Source organism: Bos grunniens, chromosome 10 (genome assembly GCF_055505025.1).
Source record: "Bos grunniens cultivar Pamir isolate PY7600 chromosome 10, Bosgru_T2T1.0, whole genome shotgun sequence".
Lineage (NCBI taxonomy): Eukaryota > Metazoa > Chordata > Mammalia > Artiodactyla > Bovidae > Bos > Bos grunniens.
Genome location: NC_141174.1, coordinates 14,498,077 through 14,522,166, shown reverse-complemented (window position 1 = coordinate 14,522,166; position 24,090 = coordinate 14,498,077). Strand labels below are relative to the sequence as shown.

Genomic DNA, 24,090 nt, shown 5'->3' with positions numbered 1-24,090 from the left:
AAAGCAAGAATACTGGAGTGGGTTGCCAGTTCCTTGTCCACGGGATCTTCCCAACCCAGGGATCCAACCCAGGTCTCCCACATTGCAGGCAGATTCTTTACCATCTGAATGCTAAATGTGAACTCTGACGTGATTCAAATAAAAATAATGGTGTTATCACCCAATATGTGTATAATATTCCATAAGGGAAAGCACCAGGTTGATTTCTGTTCACTGTACAACTAGCACTCAGGATAGGATTTATTAAGTGCTAACAACATTCAGAAAACGAAGATCATGGCATCCGGTCCCATCACTTCATGGGAAATAGATGGGGAAACAGTGGCTGACTTTATTTTTTGAGGCTCCAAAATCACTGCAGATGGTGACTGCAGCCATGAAATTAAAAGACACTTGCTCCTTGGAAGAAAAGTTATGACCAATCTAGACAGCATACTAAAAAGCAGAAACATTATTTTGTCAACAAATGTTCATCTCGTGAAAGCTATGGCTTTTCCAGTAGTCATGTATGGATGTGAGAGTTGGAATATAAAGAAAGCTGAGCGCTGAAGCATTGATGCTTTAGAACTGGTGTTGGAGAAGACTCTTGAGAGTCCCCTGGACTACAAGGAGATCCAACCAGTCCATCCTAAAGGAAATCAACTCTGAATATTCATTGGACAGACAGATGCTGAAGCTGAAACTCCAATACTTTGGCCACCTGATGCAAAGAACCGACTCATTTGAAAAGACCCTGATGCTGGGAAAGATTGAGGGCAGGAGGAGAAGGGGACGACGGAGGATGAGATGGTTGGATGGCATCCCCGACTCAATGGACATGAGTTTGAGCAAGCTCTGGGAGTTGGTGATGGACAGGGAGGCCTGGCATGCTGCAGTCCATGGGGTTGCAAAGAGTCGGACATGACTGAGCGACTGAACTGAACAAACAGTAAGTATTCAATAATGTTTCCTTCTGGGAATTCCCTGGCGGTCCAGTGGTTAGGACTCTTGTGTTTTCACTGCCACAGGTACGGATTCAATTCCTGGTTGGGAAACTAAGATCCCGCAAGTCAAGCGGGAAGTGGCCTTTTATTACTATATGTATTAAAGAAAGTTGGCACCTTGCAGCTCAACAAATATTTGTAAATGAAAATGCACATTATGCTCTTTGCTCTATCACAGAAGGGATTAACTTACGGAGATTACCCAATTAATGTTAGGACACCCCTAGAACTCAGATCTGACACTTTCTGGTCTCAACTGAACTGGAGATCAAGTTCACTCTCAAGTAACACAGGCTATAAGCCCTTACAGGGTTATTTTATATTCTGGATTCACCCCACAAGAGGGCTCCTAAGAAGCCTTTCAGTCATTCTAACTTGATAATTATACTGACAACAAAGCAATTTAAAAAATTAGCATTTTATTCCCTCCAGGTTAAAAGATTTTACATTGAGCAGACCAGAGTGTGACACTGTTAGTACTAATCATCAAGGGGTCACTCTGATATATGGCAAAATCAATACATTATTGTTAAGTTAAAAAATAAAATCGGTTTAGTAAGCTAAAAAAAAAAAATAAGTGGGTATGCATCAAACTAAAGAGCTTCTACATAGCAAAAGAAACAATCATCAGAGTGAAGTGACAACCAATGGAATGGAAGAAAATATTTGGAAAATAAATATCTAGGATATTAAAAAAAAAAAAAGAATGCCAATTAATAGCAAGATACATTTCCTTGAATGGTAATATTTTTTTTCCTAAAATAAAAAAGGCAAATAAAAATTTTTTAAGTCAAGACTATAAGCACACACCATAAAACATGATGAAGCCTCTTGATGGAAGTGAAAGAGAAGACTGAAAACATCAAGCTTCTTGATTAAAGTGAAAGAGGAGACTGAAAAAGTTGGCATAAAACACAACATTCATAAAACGAAGATCATAGCATCTGGTCATCATTTCATGGTAAATAGATGGGGAAACAATGGGAACAGTGGCAGACTATTTTCTTGGGCTCCAAAATCACTGCAGATGGTGACTGCAGCCATGAAATTAAAAGACGCTTGCTCCTTGGAAAAAAAGCTATGACCAACCTAGACAGCATATTAAAAAGCAGAGACATTACTTTGATAACAAAAGTCTATCTAGTCAAGGCTATGGTTTTTCCAGTTGTCACGTATGGATGTGAGAGTTGGACCACAAAGAAAGCCGAGCGCCGAAGAACTGATGCTTCTGAACTGTGGTGTTGGAGAAGACTCTTGAGAGTCCCTTGGACTGCAAGGAGATCCGACCAGTCCATCCTAAAGGAAATCAGTCCTGAATAGTCATTAGAAAGACTATGCTGAAGTTGAAACTCCAATACTTTGGCCATCTGATGCAGAGAACTGACTCATTTGAAAAGACCCTAATGCTTGATTCAAAGATTGAAGGTAGGAGGAGAGGGGAAGACAGGATGAGATGGTTGGATGGCATCAAACTCAAGGGACATGAGTTTAAGTGAACTCTGGGAGTTGGTGATGGACAGGGAGGCCTGGCGTGCTACAGTCCACGAGGTCGCAGTGTCAGACACGACTGAGCTACTGAACTGAAAAAACATGACTTTTAGAACAGAGGTGGCTGGTGGGCTACAGTCTATGGGATCACAAAGGGCTGGGTGTGACTGACAGACTGAGCACGCACAGGAGGGCCTTGGGCAGAATGTTAGGGGCTGAGTGTTGGTGTCTCTGCCCCCATTCAGATGTTAAAGGCCTAAGCCTTTCTGTGTGAAGGTGTCTGAAGGCTGGGCCCTTGGGGGATAAATCTGTTTAGGTCCCAAGGGTGGGGCCCTTTTGATGTGACTGTGTTCAGTCATATCCAACTCTTTGTGACCCCATGGACTGTAGCCCACCAGGCTCCTCTGTCCACGGGGTTTTCCAGGCAAGAATACTGGAGCAGGTTGCCATTTCCTCCTCCAGGGGATCTTCCCAGACCAGGGAACTAACCTGAGACTCTTTCTTGTGTCTCCTGCACTGGCAGGTGGGTTCTTTACCACTGTGCCACCTGGGAGGCCCTTGACGTGACTGTTGTTGTTTAGTCATTAAGTCATGTCTGACTCTTTAGCAACCCCATGGACTGTAGCTTGCCAGGCTCCTGTCCATGGGATTTCCCAGTAATCCCAATAATACTAGAGTGGGTTGCCATTTCCTTCTCCAGGGGATCTTCCCAACCCAAGGATCGAACCTGCATCTTCTGCATTGGCAGGCAGATTCTTTACCACCAGGGAAGCCCATCTGATCTTAGAAGAGCAGGCAGAGATCCCCACTGAGGAAAGGCCACGTGAGCATACTATGAGAAGTGTCTGTCTACAAGCCAGGAAGAGAGGGTCCTCAGGAAGAGGGTCCTCCCCAAGAACTGAGCCTGCCAGCACCTTGATCTCGGACCTCCCAGTCTCCAGAATAGTGAGAAACAAACATCTGTTGTTTAAGCCACCCTATCTATGGTATTTTGTTAGAGAAGCCTGAGCTAAGAGAGAGGTAAAGGGACATAATGCATATAACCTACTCTCAACTGGTTCAGGAAAAAAGAAGTGTGTGTGTGTGTGTGTGGAGAGAGAAAATAATAGGGAATTTTCTTCATGAACCATTTGTGAGTCAGCAGCAGTTATAATGTATCTTTATTTTTTAGTACTTCAGTGCGTACTTCTAAAAACAAAGACATCCTCTTACCTAACTACAGGACAATTACCAAAATCAGGACATTGCTAGAGTACTAATATGGACTTTATTTAGATTTTGCTAATTGTCCTAAGAGTGTCTTTTATAGCAAAAGAAAGATTTGGATAAGGTATTGCATTCTCTTTCCTTTCAGAAAAGAAAAAAAAAGGAGGGGGATTTCATTGTAAAATAACTAGAAGGAATAATCCTGAGCAGAGGTTTCAAGAATCCCATAAAAGCAAACAAAGCAACTATGCAATGAAGCAATAATGAGGAAGTAATTATTGGAAAATGGAACCCTACGTTTGTGATATAAACACAAAATCACAGAAGCATGATTTCTTTTAAAGCAAACACACACATTCCCACTGAACGTGACAGCAGGGGGACAGGACCTGCCTTAGCACCACAGAATGTGCCCACCTGGAGGAGAGCTTGGGACAGACACTATTTTAAAAACTAAAATTCAATATGAACCACCCATTACGCCTCAGCAATCAAAGGACTGTTATGTCTTTTAAATGAACCCTATTCATTTCCAGCAATATGCTGTGTTGTTCCTTAAAAATCAGTTCTGCTGAAATGGTCTTTTCTTGGAATTTTCCTGCAATGTACTAGCCTCTCTTACTGCCTACCACACATACTAGAGAAAATAGTTTGGAGCTTTACGCCCATAACACAAGCTATGCCACACTCTGAACGTGTTATTTCCAGAAGTGTCCTCATTTTGAAAAGCAGGGAGTCCACATTTTTTTTTCTTGCAATCAGGATAAACTCCTGATTTCTGGATTAGTATCTCAGATGGAATGGACTAAGAAATGCTTCCAGAGCCAGCTGTATTTTCACATGACCATATTCCTCTTGCAAACTCCAAGTATGTACGCTCTGCGTGATTTCAGTCTGCGGCTCCCTGTGCGCTCTGGGCAGTGGTGCTCTGCACGGGAGTTCCTATCGTCACCCACTACCCGCATCTCTGTAGCAGTCCTCTGTCTCCAGATAAGCATCAAGGTAAGACAGATGAATGTCACAGGAGATAGTGTGCCAGGGCGGGTCTGCGCAAATCTCACATCTTCCCTGAGGTCTCTCCCACCTCTACCGTGTTCTGCGCCTGTAACACAGCGCTCGCCACCCTGGCTTTGTAGTAGCCGCAAACTGGAAAGGCCACCAGAGTCACATCAGTCTCCCTTTTCTGGGAATATTCCCTCACAGCAGGGGTGGGCGCCTGGTGGTCACACCTGTGCAGTAGGACCCGATTTCCTGGCTCCCAACTGGCTGGCACAGGGGTAGGCACCTCTGCCAAAATGAACCTGTTAACTCTCTCACGCGGGGATTTAAAATTTCATTGGTGAAGGAGTCTGAAGGGCACTGGACTGCCAATATCCTGGGGAAAAGGTCCGCACCCGCCGCAGGGAGTAACTCCCAGCACTGCGTTACTTCCTGTCATTTCCCCTTTTCTGAGTGGCTCGTCAACGCCTCCCCACCCCTCCTTTTGCTTGCATACTCATCATCCTGACAATAAGTCGCCTTTTTGTTCAGTGAGAGTCAGCTGCTATCAACTGAAAGAAATTTAACAGACACAGATTCTGTGTTAAAAATATTTTAGAACTTTTTCCCTGCACTTACTAAAATAGTTTTTTGTATGTTGGCACAGCCTGAAAACTTTTAGGGCTTTAGCAAATTTTAAAAACTGGCTCCCCACGTTATCAATTCTGTGCATTTGGAATACTGCTTACGATCTTATCTAGGATAAGGGATACCTGGCTTAACATCCTAAGTACTTACTTCTTTGTATTAAGGGACATCAGATTCTAACTGCCTGCTGTAAGTAACCTCTCCCCACATTCTCATTAATACACATGATGACAGACCCCCCCAAAAAGGCGGGAAAGTCAGAACTAGCATTTTTTAAAAGGACAGCAAATCAAAGAGGCCATAAATCAAAATTTAGATGTTTGTCTGCTAAGTTTGTCTAACTACAGAGAACATGCTCATCACCATTAAATAAGACTAATTTTCCACGGGAGAAAAATCACAAAACAAAGGGCAAGTAATAGGTTATTTAATACAAGATTTCAAGGAAACTGGAAGTGGAGCCTAGGAGCCTTGACGTTAGCAATGAAGTCAAGCCTGGATCTGGAGCTGGGTGAGATCAAGTCGGGCTCACTGGTTGGATAACCGGTCAGCTCCACCAGGGCTGCCTTTTGGGCAACCCCAACCCAACTACTCAGGGTTATCATCCAGCTATGGTGGGCAACCAGGACCCACAGCCGCCCCTTCGCCCCATGGAGCCGACAAGGGCCCGGTACCAAGCTCCCTGCCAACCCCTCCCCCACCTTCCCCAGGAGCACCTCCAGCCTCAACAGCATAGAGCCCTTGTGGCCAGATAGCCTACGGCCAGTTTGGCCAAGAAGATGCACAGAATGGGCCAAGCTCCACTGTCCAGATGCACAGGCACCCTGGGTCTCAGCCATCCGGGTCAGCCCCATCAACACTGGTGGTCAGCCAGCCAGCTGGCTTCAGCCCTCTGGCCCTCCCCTGACAAAGGCACAGGTGACTGCTCACCTGGCTGGAATGCAGACGGGCAGGGCTGTGGCCCTCCCACTGTGAGGCTAGGCTATGGCCCACTAACATCACTGCCCCTTAGTGTCAAGAAGGCTCCCTAACCCTGGTCTGTACGGCTCCTACCCTCAGGGCCACCCTGGGGCCCAGCCTCCCCAGCAATCTGTCCCACCACAGGCCTCCAGCTCCACACTCCGAGCTGGATAGCCAGAGCCAGCCCAGTCATGTGTCCTCCTCCCCTCTTCAAGCTCTGCCCCCAACATCCAAACGACTGGCCCACAGGACCACAACCACACATGCACTCTTCCCAGAAGCTAGGCTACCAGCTGCAACAAAACGGTTCCTGTGGACCAGGCGGGGGCCTCGGACCAATTATGAAGTCCCTACCCAGGAGCAGCCACTTTCATAAGGCAGCCAGGGCTTCCCAACCACTGCCTCCTAAGTACTTGGACCCTGATGCCATCCCAAGCCCTATTGAGGTTACTGAGGATGACAGGAACAATCGGGGTTCAGCGCCATCTGTTACTGGAGTACGGGGCCAGGTGCCACCCTTAGTCACCACCAACCTCCTGGTGAATGACCAAGGGAATGCAACCCCCGATACATCCGATGCACAACCTACACTACCCCGTGCCCATCTGACATGGTAAGGCTCAGGTGCCCCGGCAGCTGTCATCAGGCCGCCGGCAAGGCTGCCCCCAGAGGAGGCTTCACTGTGTATCACTCACCATGGGGAACCGGGCCCTTAGCACTGCAATCACTGCAAACCATGTGTGTGCCCCTTGGTGTGGTTCCCTGAGGGAGGGAAAAGCTTCCAGTGCTGTTTAGCAGCTGTATCAGTGATGCTCCCCCACCCCCAGTGTTCTCAACATCCGGCTCATACCAGCAAATATGTGGGTGCTTATGATGGTCTTGAGCTATCCCTGGGCTCTTACAAATTCTTGGCCACTGTGGATGACTGCAAGAACACCAAGTTCCCCAGGACTTTTGCCTTCATCTTCATGACTGACGTCTCCTATAATGGCACCAGGAGTGGTCCTGTTAGGCTCCTTTGTGAGCAGCTCAAGGTACTGTTAAGACTTTCTGCCTACGGAGGGTGGGCAGAAGAGTCAGCGATCCCCATTGGCTTCGTCACCTGTACTAAGGTGCTCCACCTGTACCATGCAGAGAACTCACTGGCCCAACTACAGATGATGGTTGTATCTGATGTGGGTAACATGCTGGATGGCTTCCTGGTCAATGTCAATGAGTCTTGGGCAGTTATCACGGCTTATTGGATCAGATTCCAGAAAAATCTGCAGACACAAGGGAGACAGAGACAGTATTTGCTCCAATTATCCAGGCCAGAATGGAGGCTCTGAAGGCTGCCGAGTGTCCAGGGAAGCTGTTTCTGTTCCACACCTGCCTGCTCACTGCAGAGGCTCCAGGGAGACTGAATAACCGAGATGACAGGAAGTTGATCAGCGTAGACAAGAGGACTCTATTTCAGCCTCACCCAGGTGCCTATCAGATCCTGGCCAAAGAATGTGTGGCCCAAGGCTATGGTGTAGACCTTGCTCTCTTCCGGAGCCTGTGTGTGGGTATGGCGATGCTCTCTGCAGTACCCCAGCTCACTGGTGGCTCTCTGTAACATACCTGTTTTCAGGTGGAGCATGACCAGCAACGGTTCCTTAGAGACCAAAGTCAGGATCTACAGAAGGTCATTGGCTTTGATGCTGTGCTGCGGGTCCAGACAAGCACTAGTGTCCATGCTGTAGATTTCTCTGGGGCTTTCTACATGAGTGACACAACAGATGTGGGGCTGGATGGGGACAAGATGGTGACTGGGGGTTTAGGCATAACGTTTGGCTCAATGAGGGGAGTGGAGCCCTGCAGTGTGCTCTGCTCTACCCCGGCTGTGCAGGGCAGCCACGGCTCTGCATCCACAGCCTGGGGCGGGGCGGGGGGATTCTGAATAGCCCTGTGAAGATTATTGCTGACGCTGTCATCACTCGGTGTGCCCAGATGTTGGCCTGTTACAGAAAGAACTGTGCGAGCTCCTCCTCTGTAGGACAGCTGATCCTTTCCAAGGGCATGAAGCTGCTCCCAGTATACCTGAACTCTGTGTTCAAGAGTGATGTCCTGGAGCTGAGGTCACTACTGATGGCCATGCATAAGTCCAACAGCTGGTTACCTCCATGGACGTGGCTGAGACCAATGTCTTCTCCTACCCTCAGCTCCTACCGTTGGCAAATTCTCCCATTGAGAAGACCACTAAACCAGTAGTTGGAGCATCTAGAGTGTCTAAGCAACGGGGGTATTTATTTGCTGGAGAATGAGCTCAACCTCTTCCCTGGTGGGAGCGACTGTCCAGCAGGGTGTTGTACAGAGCTTCTTCCGCATCACCTCCTTCAGTCAGACCACAGTGGTCGGATGTTCTGCCAGTTTTGGATAATCTGCTGTCCAAGAAGGTTCGAGGCCTCACTGATGGTCCGAGGGCACAGAGATGAAGCTTATCATGGTGAAATGAGAGGACAAGCTGGAGATGCAGTGCAACACCTCCCAGTGAAAGACAAGAGCCTGAGTGGGGGAGGATCCCATGGGGACCTTCTCTGTCACAGGCACAAGGAGGTTCAGACAGCGACTGGGCTAGAGCACATGGGTAAACAGCACAGGGTCCAGGCCAGCCTCCAGAGAGTACCAGGACAGCAGAGAAACTGGGACAGCTCCACAGCTGGCAAGTCACATAAGCTGACCTTAAAAGAACGTAAGGGACACCTTCACTCTGGGCTCAGGTACCCGACAACTCTGCCATGCCCTGCTGTTGGAAGGGGCCCTTATCCCTTTACATTACCCTCCTGTTCCTGCTAATCCTGTTGTGAGGAATGCAGTTTCTCAGCTCACTCTATGTGATTTGGTGTTGGGGGCTTTGGAGCCACCCAGACCCTCGCAATATTACATGTCCCTTTGGACCAGCCTCCAAGAAGAGAAGGGCAGGTGAGGAGAGTAGGGATCTCAGGGAGAAGGGCAGCTAATTCAGCCGTGTTTCATCAACAACTTGCTATGCTCGGGATAAACACACACACATGCACAAGAGCAGGGTATAAACCACAGACAGTGGAGAGAAAAGTGGTCAGTCTTCTAGGGTCTAGAAGTCAACAGCCAACTCACTCACTGAGGGGGGTTGATTAGCTTCTCCTGCAGTAACTGGTGATCCCTTGGTGGAGAGAGGCACATTATCAGACACGAATGGGCCCGGGAACAGAGCTGCAAAGTGTCCTGAGACCCGGGAGAGGCATCAGCCTCCTTTCCAGCTGCAGAGTCCCCAACGCTGGACGCTTCTGCAGGGAGCCTAATCACCAACTTGCAATACCTCATGGAGCCAGCCCACCTCTCACTCTGAGCCCCTGCTGGAAACACCGCTCTCCAAGCTGGAGGCTGACAGGGAGAAAAGCAGAGGTGGCTAGCCTTTCCTGCCAGGACACAGTCTCTCCACAGGCTTTGGTAACGACAGTGCCTGATGGTTATCTTCTAGGAAGACCTGGATGGGGCAGCACAAGGGCCGGGCTTGACAGTGACCAGGTTTGCCTGCTCCCAGCCTGGGATACTCCTGCTCTAGACCTCCCATTTCTCTTCATTAGTTTATTTTTCACTGCATCTTCAATTTGTAAAGAAATAAAATTAAGTAGGGAATTCCCTGGTGGTCCAAGGGCCACAGAGCAGCTAAAAAAAATAAAATTAAAAAAAAAAAAAAAAACATTTTAAGAAAACTGATCGTTTAGAGGAAGGAAAAAAAAAAAAGACACTCCAGTTAGAGCTTTTCCTCCTACCATACTGTGGAAGAAACAGCTAAGTGGCCCCTGTATACATTCTCTTTAAATTCCCTTTAGCGATGGACGCTCTTCAGTTTTCTCTGGGTACAAGGCTGCCCAGCTACATACCACATTCCCCAATCTCTCTTGCAGCAAAAGACAGCCGTGTGAGGAATTCGGGCCAACAGGAAGTGAACAGAAATGATGGGTATACCAGGGCTGGAGTACGTCCTTTCAAACAGCAAGTGCTGCTTTCCCTCCACTTTCCCACCTCTCTGCCTGTGGCCTGGAATGTGGTGTGGTTGAAGATGTTAACTGAAGACAGCATCCTCAAAGACTGCAAGACAACAAAGATTAGATCTCACACCCTACCTACTCAGGACTACCTATCTCCCGATTGTAAAGAGATCGTCTCTACTTTATTTTTTTAAACGTCACACTTATAGCAACAAAAACAAAACGAAAAAATCAAAAACAACACTGAGACTTTTGCTTCCAAGTTGGAGTTAATAGGTAGAGCCAAGCCATCACTTTCACAGAAAACCTAGATAAAACTATATAGATTACTCAAAACAAGAAGTAGTTTTAAAGACAATGAGAAACTGTTTTCCATGCAAAGAGGACAAGGTGAACTAAGATTCCAGAGAGGGAAGAGCCTTTCCTTAGTGAGCTAAAATCAGTGGTCATTTTCTCTCCTCACGGTATTCATAGAAACTGATCATGAACAGATCATAACTAGGCTTGCCATGGGCAGAAGAGCTCTACCAAGGAAGAGAAAAACCAACAGAGTTTATAAGAGCTATATAGGTTGGTGTGAAGAGTCCTGGATATGTGACCAGTTTTCTGCACAGGACATTTATCAAGAGCTGGAGAAGCTAGGGAGATGACTAGAAAGGTGATGTGCAGTCAACCACCATCTTACCATGCTACGGAGGCAAGGTCACGATAGAGGGAGGAGCCTGCAACACACACACAACGGACCCCATCCTTGAGACACTGTCCTCACAAGAGTGAACCGAATCTACCTAAAAACTGCCCAGCCCACCAAACTCAAGACCTGGTTAGACGGAGGTGCCCAGGCCCTTCCCATATCTGTAAGAGAGCAAATGGTAAAAGGCCAAAAAAAAAAAAATGACTTTAGTCTCTGCTGGTCCTTTATTCATAACAGCCAGCAACCAATCAAAAACCCCTGCTTTCCCAGGAGGCTGGGAGAGAACAGGAGCACGACTACGAGAGAGAAGGCGCAGCACAGAGTAGCTTTATATTTCAGTACTGCTGGTCTTGGGACATGTGTTTCCCTGGTGGCCCAGTGGTAAAGATTCTGCCTGCTAATGTCGGAGATGTGGGTTGGGAAGGTCTCCTGAAAAAGGAAATGGCAACCCACTCCAGGACTCTGGCCTGGGAAATCCCATGGACAAAAGTGTCTGGAGGGCTTGAGTCCATGGGGTTGCAAAAGAGTACGACACAACTTTGTAACTAAACAATAACAACAAAGTCTCGGGGTATCTCTCACACCTTGATCCCTCCCTTTAATTTCATGTCCCCAGAAGTATAGAATCCTCCTGTTTAATTTTTTTTAATATTTCTAAAACTGCAAAAATAATTTTTGGACATCAGACTCTGGGAACCCAGAGCCCCCTTTCTACCAATGAGCTCAAAATCATCATGATCATCTCATTCTTTTCACTCATTCAGCAAATATTTCATTTCTATTTATATGTAAAGATCTATACCCTGTATTTGATGATGCAAATAAAAGGTAGTCCTTTTTCAAGTCCTCAAGAATTCTGCAATTTTAAGAGAAAAAGAAGACAAAGATCATCATGATTTTTGAGATAAAAGAGAATAGAGAAACTTTTTTAAAGGACACTATCTAAAGGGGTTTACATATAAATATGCAGAATGAAAACTGCACACAAAGTGAGGAGCATTTTGAGCACAAGTATTTCTCAAGTTGTCTCACTTTTCCTCTTCACATGACTAATGACAAAACCAAGGAAGATTTAAGCAATCTGTCCAGTCACAGGAAAGCTGGATTGAAAGTCAAGATGAGAATACAAGTTTCTACATTTTCCACTTACTGCCATTTCTTAGTCATATTCCCTGGTGGCTCAGATGGTGAAGAATCTGCCTGCAATGCGGGAGACCCAGATTCAAACCCTGGGTTGGGAAGATTCCCCTTAAGGAAATGGCCACCCGCTCACTCCAGTATTCTTGCCCGGAGAATTCCATGGGCAGAGGAGCCTGGTGAGCGAAAGTCCATGGGATCCCAGAGTTGGCCACGACTGAGTGACTAACACTTTCTTTCACTTTCAGTCATATTCCTGAGATATTCTATGAATCAAATTTACTTTTAATTATTTCATAGATAATATAACTTAATCTGATTGTTTAAAAATTATCAGTGGCTTAAAACTTTCACTTTAAACTCAACCTTTGTGTTCATTTTTTGCTATTCATATAATTAGCTATTTTTGCTATTCATATTATCAGCTATACATGAATTGAGACAGAAGCTGAGTTTCATTTCCCCTACTAAGAAAATGTCTGTTTCTAGGAAACCAGAACTAACACTAATTAACTTAGCTATCCTGAAAATAACCTGCTTCCTTTTCCTACATACAAACCATGCCTGTACAGGAGGCGATAAAGATATCACCCTGTAGTGTATACAGCAGAGGTCTCTAACAGGTACTTCTATCACAATCATGTGTCTGTTTTAACACTGGTTTGTCTTTTTTTTTCGGCCATGCTGCACGGTGGGATTGAACCCAGGCCATGACAGTGAAGATGCCAAGTCCTAAGCACTGGACCACCAGGGAACTTCCTTGGGTTGTCTTTTTACTGTTGAGTTAGAAGAGTGCTTTATACATTCTAGATAACAGGCCTCTTATCTGCTATATGATTTGATTTTCAAATACTTTCTCCCATTCTATGGATTTTCATTTCACTTTCTTCATGGTCTCCTTTGAAACACAGTTCTTAATGTTGACCCAGGACAATTTATCTTTTTTTTTTCCTTTGGATGCTGATACTTTTGGAGTCATGGACAAAAAAAAAAAAAAACCATGGCCTGATCAAAGTCTATAAAGGTTTACCCCTATGTTTTTTCCTAAGAATTTTGTAGTTGTAACTCTTACATTTAGGTCTTTTATTTTTTGCATGTGCCAGCTGCCCCCACACCACTTTTTAAAAAAGGTCATTCTCTCTCCCCTTGAATTATCTACTCTTGTAGAAAAATCAGTTGACCACAAACATAAGGGTTTTAGTTCTGCCCCAACCTGAGATCCCTGCACTGGCAGTGCAGTCTTAGCCACTGGAATATCAGGAAGTCCCCACAGTAAGTTTTGACATTGGAAAGGGTGAGTCCTCCAACTTTGTTCTTCTTTTTCAAGACTTTGTCTATTCTGGGTCCTTTATGTTTTCATATGAATTTTAGGACCAGATTTAAGTATTACCAAAAAATCCAGCTGATACTTTGATAGGAGTTGCACTGAATTTGTTGGAGAAGGCAATGGCACCCCACTCCAGTACTCTTGCCTGGAAAATCCCATGGATGGAGGAGCCTGGTAGGCTGCAGTCCATGGGGTCGCTAAGAGTTGGACATGACTGAGCAACTTCACTTTCACTTTTCACTTTCATGCACTGGAGAAGGAAATAGCAACCCACTCCAGTGTTCTTGCCTGGAGAATCCCAGGGACAGGGAAGCCTGGTGGGCAGCCATCTATGGGGTCACACAGAGTTGGACACGACTGAAGTGACTTAGCAGCAGCAGCACTGAATTTGTAGACCAATCTTAAGTCTTTCAATCCCTTAACATTTGGATGTCTTTGCACTTATTTAGATCATTTATTTCTTTCAGAATGCTTTTGTAGTTTTCAGTATCCAAGTCCTGCAATTTTTCTGTTGCATTTTTCCTAAACGTTTAATTCTGTTTGATGCTGTGTGTGCAAAAGCTGTGCTTTACTGGCTTTAAGGAAATTAATGCGAACCGCCTGCCCTTCCAGTTCATGCCCACTACAAAGGCAGGGGGAGGGCACAGGCCCAGAACATGTTAGAGGTGGAAGAGAGCTCAGAAGAAAATGCAGGATTTGGGGCAGACCTGCACTGGCACACAGGTCTCCTGCAACATCCGCCTGTCGTACCTTGGTGCTTGTCTAAGAGACAGCAAAGTGCTGCAGAGATGTGGGTGGTGAGAGACAATGATGCCTCCCGTGCAGAGCGTCACTGCCCAGAGCACACAGGCTGTGGCTGACGGAAACCAAGCAGTGCGTGCACACTTGGAGGCCTGCATTTCTGAATTATCAATAGGAATATGGTGACATCAAAATGTAGATTTATTTTACGGCTGGCTTTGGAAGCACTTCTTAGTCCACTCCATATGAGGTAACTTCACAAAAAATCAGGAACTTATCCTAATGGCAAGGAAAAAAATGTGGATTCCCTTCTTTTCTAAATGTGCCTGCCAAAAGAAAGAGGACACTTTTGGAAATATATGTTCAGAGTGAGGCATAGCTTGTGTGATGGGAGTAAAGCTCCAAACTATTTTTTCTAGTATGTGTGGTAGGCAGTAGTGAGAGGCTAGCTCATTTCAGGAAAAATCCAAAGAAAGATCAGCCTCTATAACCAACTCTCAGGAGATGAAATCTATTGTCATTCCTAATACCCAAAGTCCTCAAAAATTAATTTAAGTTGTGAATTGTCAAATCCAGTGGCATAACAGATTAAGACAAAACTGAACGCAACCTGGTCTTGTTAACTTAGTACCTGGGCCAGTTATTTAAATGGTCTGGAATTCAGTCTTACTTGTAAAATGGAGATAATATTCACTTACCCAAGCTCTTATGAAGATCAGATAGGTAAAAAAGCCGGAAGAGGCTCTGACCACAGTAAATGGTACCTATTACTATCACTTTAAAAATTTTTTTTAATTTACTTTTGGCTGTGCTGGGTCTTTGCTGCTGCACGGGCTCTTCTCTAGGTGTGGCAAGCATGGTTACTCGTCGCTGTGGTGTGCGGACTTCTCACTGCAGGGGCTTCTCTTGTTGCGGAGCACAGGCTCTAGGGCCCGCAGGCTTCAGCAGCTGTGGCTCCTGGGCTCTAGAGCACAGGCTCAGCAGCAGTTGTGGCGCACGGAAGCTTAGTTGCTTCTCGGCATGTGGGATCTTCCCAGACCACGGATCAAACCTGTGTCTCCTGCATCGGCAGGGGGACTCTGCAACGCTGAGCCACCAGGGAAGCCCCTTATGGCTATTATTATCCTTAGTTTCTCACCACCAAGCTTGTTGCTTACCCCTCCTTACTGAAACACCCTCCATTTCCTTGGGCTTTCTCACACCACTTCCCAACACTTCTCTTCCCTCCCAATCAACCTTCTTCAACAGTGGTGTGTGTGTGCATGTGTATCTTCTCCCAAGAACACTAGGATTCCCCAATATTACATCCATGGTGCTTCCTCTGCTTGCTTAATGCCCTTTTCTATCTACTTTACCAACTTCCATGGCTTCAGCCACCACCCCTTCATTCCTTCAACTAAGATCTCCTTAGTTCCTATCACAAACCAGGCACAATTCAAATAGTAAAAGCTGAGATGTTTGCTGAAGGGGCTTACTTATTAAGCAGAAAGAGGCTTATTATTTAGAATAATTCAAAACCACCACACTGGACTGGTCAGTACTTTATCTGTAGTTTCTAAAGCTTTCTAAATCATAAAAATCGTTGAATATTTTCCCCAACCTCAACGTATAGAGTAACACTGGATCACATGCATAGTCTCAGTATAACTGCATACTTTTTACTCTACTTAGAAATACCAGAAAACAGCAGACTGATTTACAACAGATCACATTCGAAAATGAGCCCCCAACACAGGGTCCCAGCCCTTTAGGGTCTTACAGTACACATGTATTATTTCTACAGTCAGAAGGAAAAACTATTTTAAAACAAAAGGAAAAATCACCACTTTAATCTTCATAATGGGTCTTGAAGGTAGTCTTAAAGACAAATGTTACAATAAATTTTCTGAGCTTGAATCAGGCAAGAGTAAAGGGTTTATTTGCTTAATTCACATTAAGTCACAAATTACAAATTATATTATACAAGTCTTCTTAGAAGCAATTCAGAAGGCAACTGGCTTTTGAGGCCACAAACCACGTATTTAATCAAGTAAGGCACACCCACTCAGAATGCGAACACAGCCTCTACCCATCCCTCTCAATTGCCTATTCTGCCAATAAACACTGCTTCTTTCTTTCAAAAATGGAATCTAATTGAATCTCAACCAATTAACTACTTGCTCAGAACACCATGAAGTTTCTAGGCCACCTAGGCCAACCTTAAAAAATGGGCAAGCCTGCCTGCCCTGAATTCCCAAGTTCTAAGATACTATATTAAGAATACCGTTGTGGGGGGGGAGGTACGGGGAAAAGAAGAATACAGTGATGTATATGTTAAATACTGGTCTCATTTCCCAAGACTTTTTATTAACGAGAATTCCTAAGTTCCTCAAATGACTCTGGAATCTTTCAGATCCAACTAGTAAGACTTGAAATGTCCTTCCTCTTGGAACAAAAAGCACTTGAAACAAACATCTAATCCCATGAGTTGTAAACAGTTACATTATTTCTGCAAAGCTTTGAGGTCTTCTGATGTCTCATCAGGGCCTGTAAAACCTAAACAGGTATATTCACCATTCTAGCTACTCCTCCAGTTCCTGTGTCATAACCAACTTCTTTTCCCAGGTACTGTTTCCTCTCAGTGGAAACAAAAGCTAGTAGCTACTTAGTAAACCACCTTTCATTAGTTATTCATTTGCCTTCTTCTAAGTAGCAAAACCAGTACCTTGTTCTTTCTACTTTATTTATCTTATTACTTACATTAAGAACATAACTTGTGCGCCAATTCCTTAAGATAAAATCTTATTTACTGGGGTAGCTAGAAGGCTGTGTCATTCTTCTAATATCTCATAAAACTATTCCTAATGGGCTGGTGATGGACAGGGAAGCCTGGCATGCTGCGGTGCATGGGGTCGCAAAGAGTTGGACACGACTGAGCGACTGAACTGATACTGAATGGGAAAAAACTTAGATTCAAACTCTCTCAAAGGCAGATCATTTTTTTCTTCTATATTGTTAACTAATTTAGGAAAGTTAAATGTGTAAATAAATCTCAAAAGTTCTTCAAAGAAATGGAAGACAGAAAAAATGTAATGTTAACAAGGAGCTTTAAAAGTAGAAACCAACAGTACTACATTTCAGGGGCAACCAAAATATGGCATTTATTTAACCAAATGTTAAATCCACAGTAATAAACTCTTGGTAATTAAGATCACTGAACACTCCAAATTGCTGCTAAGAAAATTTCCTGCAAAACCTCTAGAGGTCTTTAAAAATAGGATAGAATCATCTATCAAGATTAGTTTTAATGATATAGTTTTAATAAAGTCCTACAAATAGATAAAGGGACTGAATTACATAAACCCCTAAGGTTCCTTCCAGCTCTTAATTCTGCCAAAGCTCCCAATTCTCTTTCAAAGCTTCCCTAATACTAACTGCCACCCTTTACCTCAAAAAATCTTGACTCTCTTCTCTCACTCCCTCTGAATGGCAGAGAAGAAAAATTACCGCTTCTCTTCCTTGTGAAAACTCTTATCTACCATCGTCATTAAAAAACAGTAATGTCTACACCTTTAAGGATGGCTACTGTACAGAAAAAAAACCTAATTTTCCTGTGATATCTCTCCTTAATTCTCACACTGCCATACCACTAACACTTCTGACCACATGTGTGTGCGGGGGGATGGGGGGGACCAGTGGGGAGGGGGGCTGCTACATACCACCAAGCAATACTTTGACACAGCTGGGTGTCCTGCAATTTTTTCCCTTTTTTAAAAAAAAACTGAAGAATATCGCTAATTTACAATGCTGTTAGTTTCAAGTGTAGGTGTCCTACAATTTAACTCGCTTCTACACTACCAGGAGAGAGCATCAGATCCCACAGGGAAGAGTTCGGTCCGACAAGCCTGCCCTGCTCCACCCCCAACTTCACATGCCAGTATCAAGTCCAGGCTATCACCTGTGCTTCTGACCAATCAGAGGCTCTGGGGATCCCTTCCTTGTGTTTGGTTAATTCACTAGAGCAGCTCACAGATCCCAGGAAGACTGTTTCCTCACTGTTTACCAGTGTGTTATAAAAGGAGATGATAACAAAGGATATAGATGGAAGAGAGAGGCAGGCAAGGAATGTGGGGAGGGGCACAAAGCTCCCAGGTGCGCTGCTGTCCCAGCCCCTCCACGTGGTCAGCAACCCAGCAGCTCTCTGAACCCAGTCCTCTCTGGACTTTTATAAAGGCATCATCACGCAGGCATGATTGATCATTAACTCCATTTCCAGCCTCTCTCCCCTATCTGGAGAACTGGGGGTGGGGCTGACAATTCCAAGCTTCTTTTCTGGTTTTATTATTTTTGGCTGCATCGGGTCTTAGTCGTGGCAGTGGCGTTTGGACCCCGTCGCAGTGCTGGGACTCAGTCACTCCTTTGCATATAGCACCTTAGTTCCCCGACCAGGGACTGAACCCGTGTCCTGTGCATTACAAGGCAGATGTTTAACCACTGGACCACCAGGGAAGTCCCAAATCCCAAGCTTCTAATCATGACTTGGTCTTTTTCGTGAGCGGGGCTCACATTCAGGAGCCAAATAAGAGTCAGCTCATTAGAACAAAAGATGTTTCTATTATCCAGGAAATGTGAAACTGAGTCAGAAACTGGAGGTGGAAGACCAAATATTAGAACAAAAGATGCTTCCAGGACTTTTATCACTTAGGAAATTACATAGGAGTGGGTGTAGATACATACATATTTTTCTCCTATAAATCTCATAGCTACGGTTAAGAGAAAAAAAACAAACAGAAAATAACAAGTGTTGGTGAGCACGTGGAGAAACTGGAACCCTTGCGCACTGTTGATGGAAAGGTGAAGTGGTACAGCCACCGTGTCAAACAGTAGCTGCTGCTGCTGCTGCTGAGTCACTTCAATCGTGTCCGACTCTGTGTGACCCCATGACGGCAGCCCACCAGGCTCCCCCGTCCCTGGGATTCTCCAGGCAAGAACACTGGAGTGGGTTGCCATTTCCTTCTCCAATGCATGAAAGTGAAAAGTGAAAGTGAAGTCGCTCAGTCATGTCCAACTCCTAGCGACCCCATGGACTGCAGCCCACCAGGCTCCTCCATCCATGGGATTTTCCAGGCAAGAGTACTGGAGTGGGGTGCCATTGCCTTCTCCGCAAACAGTAGCATGTTTCCTCAAAAACATTAAACATACCATATGATCCAACAATTTCACGTCTACGTACATACCAGAAAGAACTGAAGGCATAGTTTAAGAGTTATTGGCTGACAGCGGCATTATTCACAACAACTGCAACATGGAAGCAACTGGAGTGTACACTGACAGGTGTATGGCTATGCAAAATGTGGTATATATACACACAACGGAATATTATTTGGGCTTTAAAAAGGAACGAAATTCTGATACATGCTACAACATACGTGAATCATGAGGATGCTATGCTAAAAAAAAAAAAAAAACTCAGTCACCAAAAGACAAAAAAGTGGAACGTGGAATGGTGGTTACCAGGGACTGGAAGGAGGAGAGAATGTGAAGATACTGTTTAATGGGTAGAGTTTCAGATTTACATGATGAAAAGAGTTATGGAGATGGGTGGTATGGATGGTTGCAGGACACCGTGAATTAAGTCCATTGAACTGGACACTTACAAATGGTTAAGACGGTAAATTTTATGTTACGTGTATTTTACCACAGGGGAAAAAAAAATTGGAAAACAGAACACAAAACCAAACAATAATATCTGATTGTTTCATACTGCCCTTTCTACCACAGCATCTACTGATATTTACTTAAACTCTAAACCCAAATCCAACAAAGAGGCCAGCATACACATTCATCCCTTCAAACACAGCAACGTAGACTCCTGAGAGCGTAGAGGGATCTTAGAAGTTTCTAACTTCTCTTCTGTTCATTAAAGACAAATGAGGGACGTCCCTGACTGTCCAGTGGTTTTTTACATTCCATGCTTCCAATGCAGGGGGCTCAGGTCGATTCCTGGTCAGGGAACTAGGATTCCACATGACTCAGGGCATGGCACAAAAACAAAAAAGTGGAATATGTGAGGAAATGAACTTCTATCTCAGATTTAAAAACCACATTACATTCTCTTTTTAGTAAAAGCAAGACGCAAGTCTGTGCACTTAACATCTTAGGTGTATTTTTATGGTATAATTTGCCATATTTCCCCCAGAAACTCTAGAGTGCTCTGGGGCACCACAGCACATCCCTTCAGTTAAAACAAACACAACTCTAAAAAATATTTTAAAGATATTCTTGCTCTCATGAAATTTCTTTTGCTTAAGAAAAAAACAAAGTGGGAAAAACAACACCCCACAGCCAAGTCCTCCTATTAGTATAAAAGTTAATACCTAAAGTTTTTGTCTTAAAAAAAAAAAAAAGACTCACGAGAAATTGTTTTCTAGAAGGAATAGTGCAGCCCCTAGTATTCTTTGGGCACTCCACCAAACCATTCTTCCAAATACCACCTGTGTGTCTTGAGTGAAATTTTTCACTAAGATATATTAGAAAAAGTCAAGTTTCCCAATTATATAGATTTTTAAATTTCATTTCAGCAGCTTAATATTTCTTCAGTGTATCAGTCAGCAATCTCTGAAGAAATGTCATGTCCACCAGTGCTAAACAATTCAGGATTATGGGACGGAAAAATCTTATTTACTATGAATACTAACTCCAAACACAAGTATGTTAAGTGAAAAGAGCACTTAAACACAAAGCACCTCTAACGTGTGAACATCTTTCTCTTGATTTCCTCCTCACTCTTAAATACCATAATGCACTTGTTGGCCTGCAATGTATTTTCCGATTTCCACCATTAGGTTTCCCTGTTCGTCTGTAACACAACAATTTTATCTTATTAGCCATTGCTAGGAAAACAACTTTTTCAATGGGCTTATAATGAGCTGATTCTTATCACTTCCTGTCTCACACAATTATTGCTTCAAAAATGGAAACAAAACTTTTTTGAGTCTGTGTATGGAGAAGGCAATGGCAACCCACTCCAGTACTCTTGCCTGGAAAATCCCATGGATGGAGGAGCCTGGTAGGCTGCAGTCCATGGGGTCGCTAAGAGTTGGACATGACTGAGCAACTTCACTTTCATTTTTCATTTTCATTCATTGGAGAAGGAAATGGCAACCCACTCCAGTGTTCTTGCCTGGAGAATCCCAAGGACAGGGGAGCCTGGTGGGCTGCCTGTCTATGGGGTCGCACAGAGTCGGACACGACTGAAGCGACTTAGCAGCAGTAGCAGAATGCCTTAAAACTTCAGGGGAGGCCAAGACTCTTTTAAGTATTTCCCCTCTAACTGTTACAGACTTAATATCTCAACAAGACCCGGAGAAACACCTATTTTCTGTTTCATGCCAGACAGTATCAGACCTATCTATTGTATTTACCGATTGGGGGAGAAGGCTGGCACATATTTATGGTAATACCAAATTACAACAGGCACATTTCCTGCTATGGGGAACAGACTACTTCTGAAAAAAAAAAAAAATTTCCTTAATTTCTTAATGAGATTTACCAGTATTAAAGTCAACCGCAAATATCACAACACTCTTCCACCAACACTGACCTTTGATCTTTTTAACCAGCTTCTCTTTAAAAACACATTTCAGTATACCTATCAGTCCACAGAACTGTAAAGTTGACAGTCATTACTGCTTTGAATTCGGAACTTTTCAAAATATTTCAGAAATGCCAGGGCTTGGTTGGTGACTCAGCCTTGGTGAATTAGTAGACAGACTCATTGCAAGTTGTGCGTTTGGGCTCAGTCTCCTCTGACTCTTTGCGACCCCATGGACTGTTAGCCCTCCCAGCTCCTCTGTCCAAGAGACTATCTTGGCAAGAATACTGCCGGTGTTGGTTGCCATTTCCTTCTCCAGGGGATCTTCCTCACCTAGGGATGGAGCCCGCGTCTCCTGCATTGGCAGGGGGATTCTTTACTGCTGACACACCTGGACTTCCCTCATCACAAGTCATCACAAGGCAAAAAAATCCCCTTGCGTGATAGCACTCCTGCAAAAGGGTCAAAAGGACCACCTGATTCAACCTGGAGCCCGGGATGGGGCGGGGGCGATGGGGGGGGATGGGGGAGGGGAGATTCTCACCTAGGACCAAGACCATCGTGCTTTTAGGACCAAGACCATAGTGCTTTTAAGCCTCTGGACTGGGTTCACTGCCAGGTTTGTGGTCCAAAGTCTTGCTTTGCAGAAAGGGGTAAGGAAGAGATTGGGTGCGTTTCCAACTGGTACCACCTCCTAACTTTTCTTTGCCTCCTGAGGATTCTAAATGTGGTTTTCCCTGGAGGGCTTCAGAGCTTCTAGGAGGAAGCAAAACCACCTGAAAGGGCTAGAGGAGGGAGCCTCCGGAGGGGAAAAAAACAAAAAACAAAAAAACCAAGAGCCCACCAGTGGACGCTCCCAGGCTCCGAGGGGCAGGGGGCACTCCCTGCCTCCCCAGGGTGGCAGCACCCACTTCTGGCGGGATCGGGGAGCAGAAGCAGAGCCAGACCTCCCGGGTGGTGTGGGGTGAGGTGGGGGAAGACCTCAGGCGCAGAGACACAGGGGAGCCCCAGCGGCCGCCCTTGAGCCTCCGGGCCGCGGAAAGGCCGGGTCAGCGCCAGGACGCGGCCGCCGGCACCCCTGAGCCCCGCGGACGGTCACTGCGACCTCCCCGCCGCCTCTCCTCACAGGCGCCGGCTCGCGGGCACCGGGCCCCCAGGTCCCCGGCCGCCCGGTCCCTCCGTACCTGGCCGGCAGCGGCTGCGGCGGCCGCGGCGCCGCTCCTCACGTACCCGTTCCGCACCTCCCCGTTCGCCACGCAGCTGTTTGCCCGCACCGGGCGACGGCGGCAGCAGCAGCCTCCGGGATCCGGCCGCATCGTCCCGGCGGCACCCAGGCGGCTACAGGCAGACGCTCTCTGTAGGCGGCGGCCGACGGAGCGGCCGCCCCGAAGTCCCGCTCTGCGTCCCTCCCGCCTCCCCGAAACCGGAAATGGCTGCACGCCGCCGCCGCTTCCCTGCGGGGCCGTCACGCGGGGGCGGGGCCCACTCCCGCCGAAGCCTGCGGCGCGCCCAAGGCGGGGCCCCCGGGAGCTCGAGACCCGGCAGGGGGGAGCGCTCAAGAGTGGCGTGCGCCCGAGGGGGCCGCTGGCCAATCAAGAGCGGGGGAGGAGGCGGACCCTCGCTCCGCTTGGCCAGTCACGGGCTAGAACGACGCGGTTCCGCGGGTGTGTCAGGAGGGTTTGTTGGAGGGGGACAGCTTGGACCTGGGAGCTGGGCTGAGCCCAAGTCTCTAGAGCGGGTTCCCGGTTCTCCTGGACTGGTGGCGCCCTCTCTGCCTTTGCCTCCGGGGAAGTGCTCGGTTTGAGTCCCAGCCTTCTATTTAATTAGCTAATTCTTTCTTTACACGATACCTTTTTTTTTTTTTTTGACATTGCCTCACCATTCTTCAATGCTCATCCTAAGTAACACAGTTTAAGTAATAATTCACATGTCTCTTTGCCCTTCACATCTGTTCAGTTTCAGGGTTTTCTGTACAATTTCTTTTGTACAGAGAGTCAAGAAACTTGGTTTTGTTCCAGGTCTGCCAGTAACCAGAAGCTAAACCTGATTCTTTAAAATGGAGTGAATACTTCCTGCTTAATAGACTCATTGCAAGAATTCTATTAATGAGCCATTTTGCACCTTGCACCTATCACAATACTTATATTAGAAGCATTTTATATATATTTATATACATTGTTTTTCACCTATTTTTATCTATATCCCCATAGTTATTAGAGAGGAAATGGTGGTTTAGTCACTAAATCGTGTTGGACTCTTGCGACCCCATGGACTGTAGCCTACCAGAACCCTCTGTCCATGGGATTTTTCCAGGCAATCATACTGGAGTGGCTTGCCATTTCCTTCTCTGGGGGATCTTC

The 24,090-nt window shown here is 45.6% G+C and overlaps 1 protein-coding gene and 1 pseudogene across 1 annotated transcript in view; one reads left to right on the top strand and one right to left on the bottom strand.

Annotated features, from left to right (window-relative positions):
• SPTLC2 (serine palmitoyltransferase long chain base subunit 2) overlaps positions 1–23,155 on the bottom strand; it is a 100,609-nt gene extending 77,454 nt beyond the window's left edge. Inside the window, exon 1 of the mRNA XM_086319455.1 lies at positions 22,915–23,155. Coding sequence (XP_086175581.1) covers positions 22,915–23,046 — 132 coding nt within the window. The 5' untranslated portion in view covers positions 23,047–23,155. The remainder of the gene's footprint in view (positions 1–22,914) is intronic.
• On the top strand, positions 5,531–9,080 carry LOC147363935 (protein transport protein Sec24C pseudogene; annotated as a pseudogene).
• Positions 23,156–24,090: the final 935 nt, after the last annotated feature.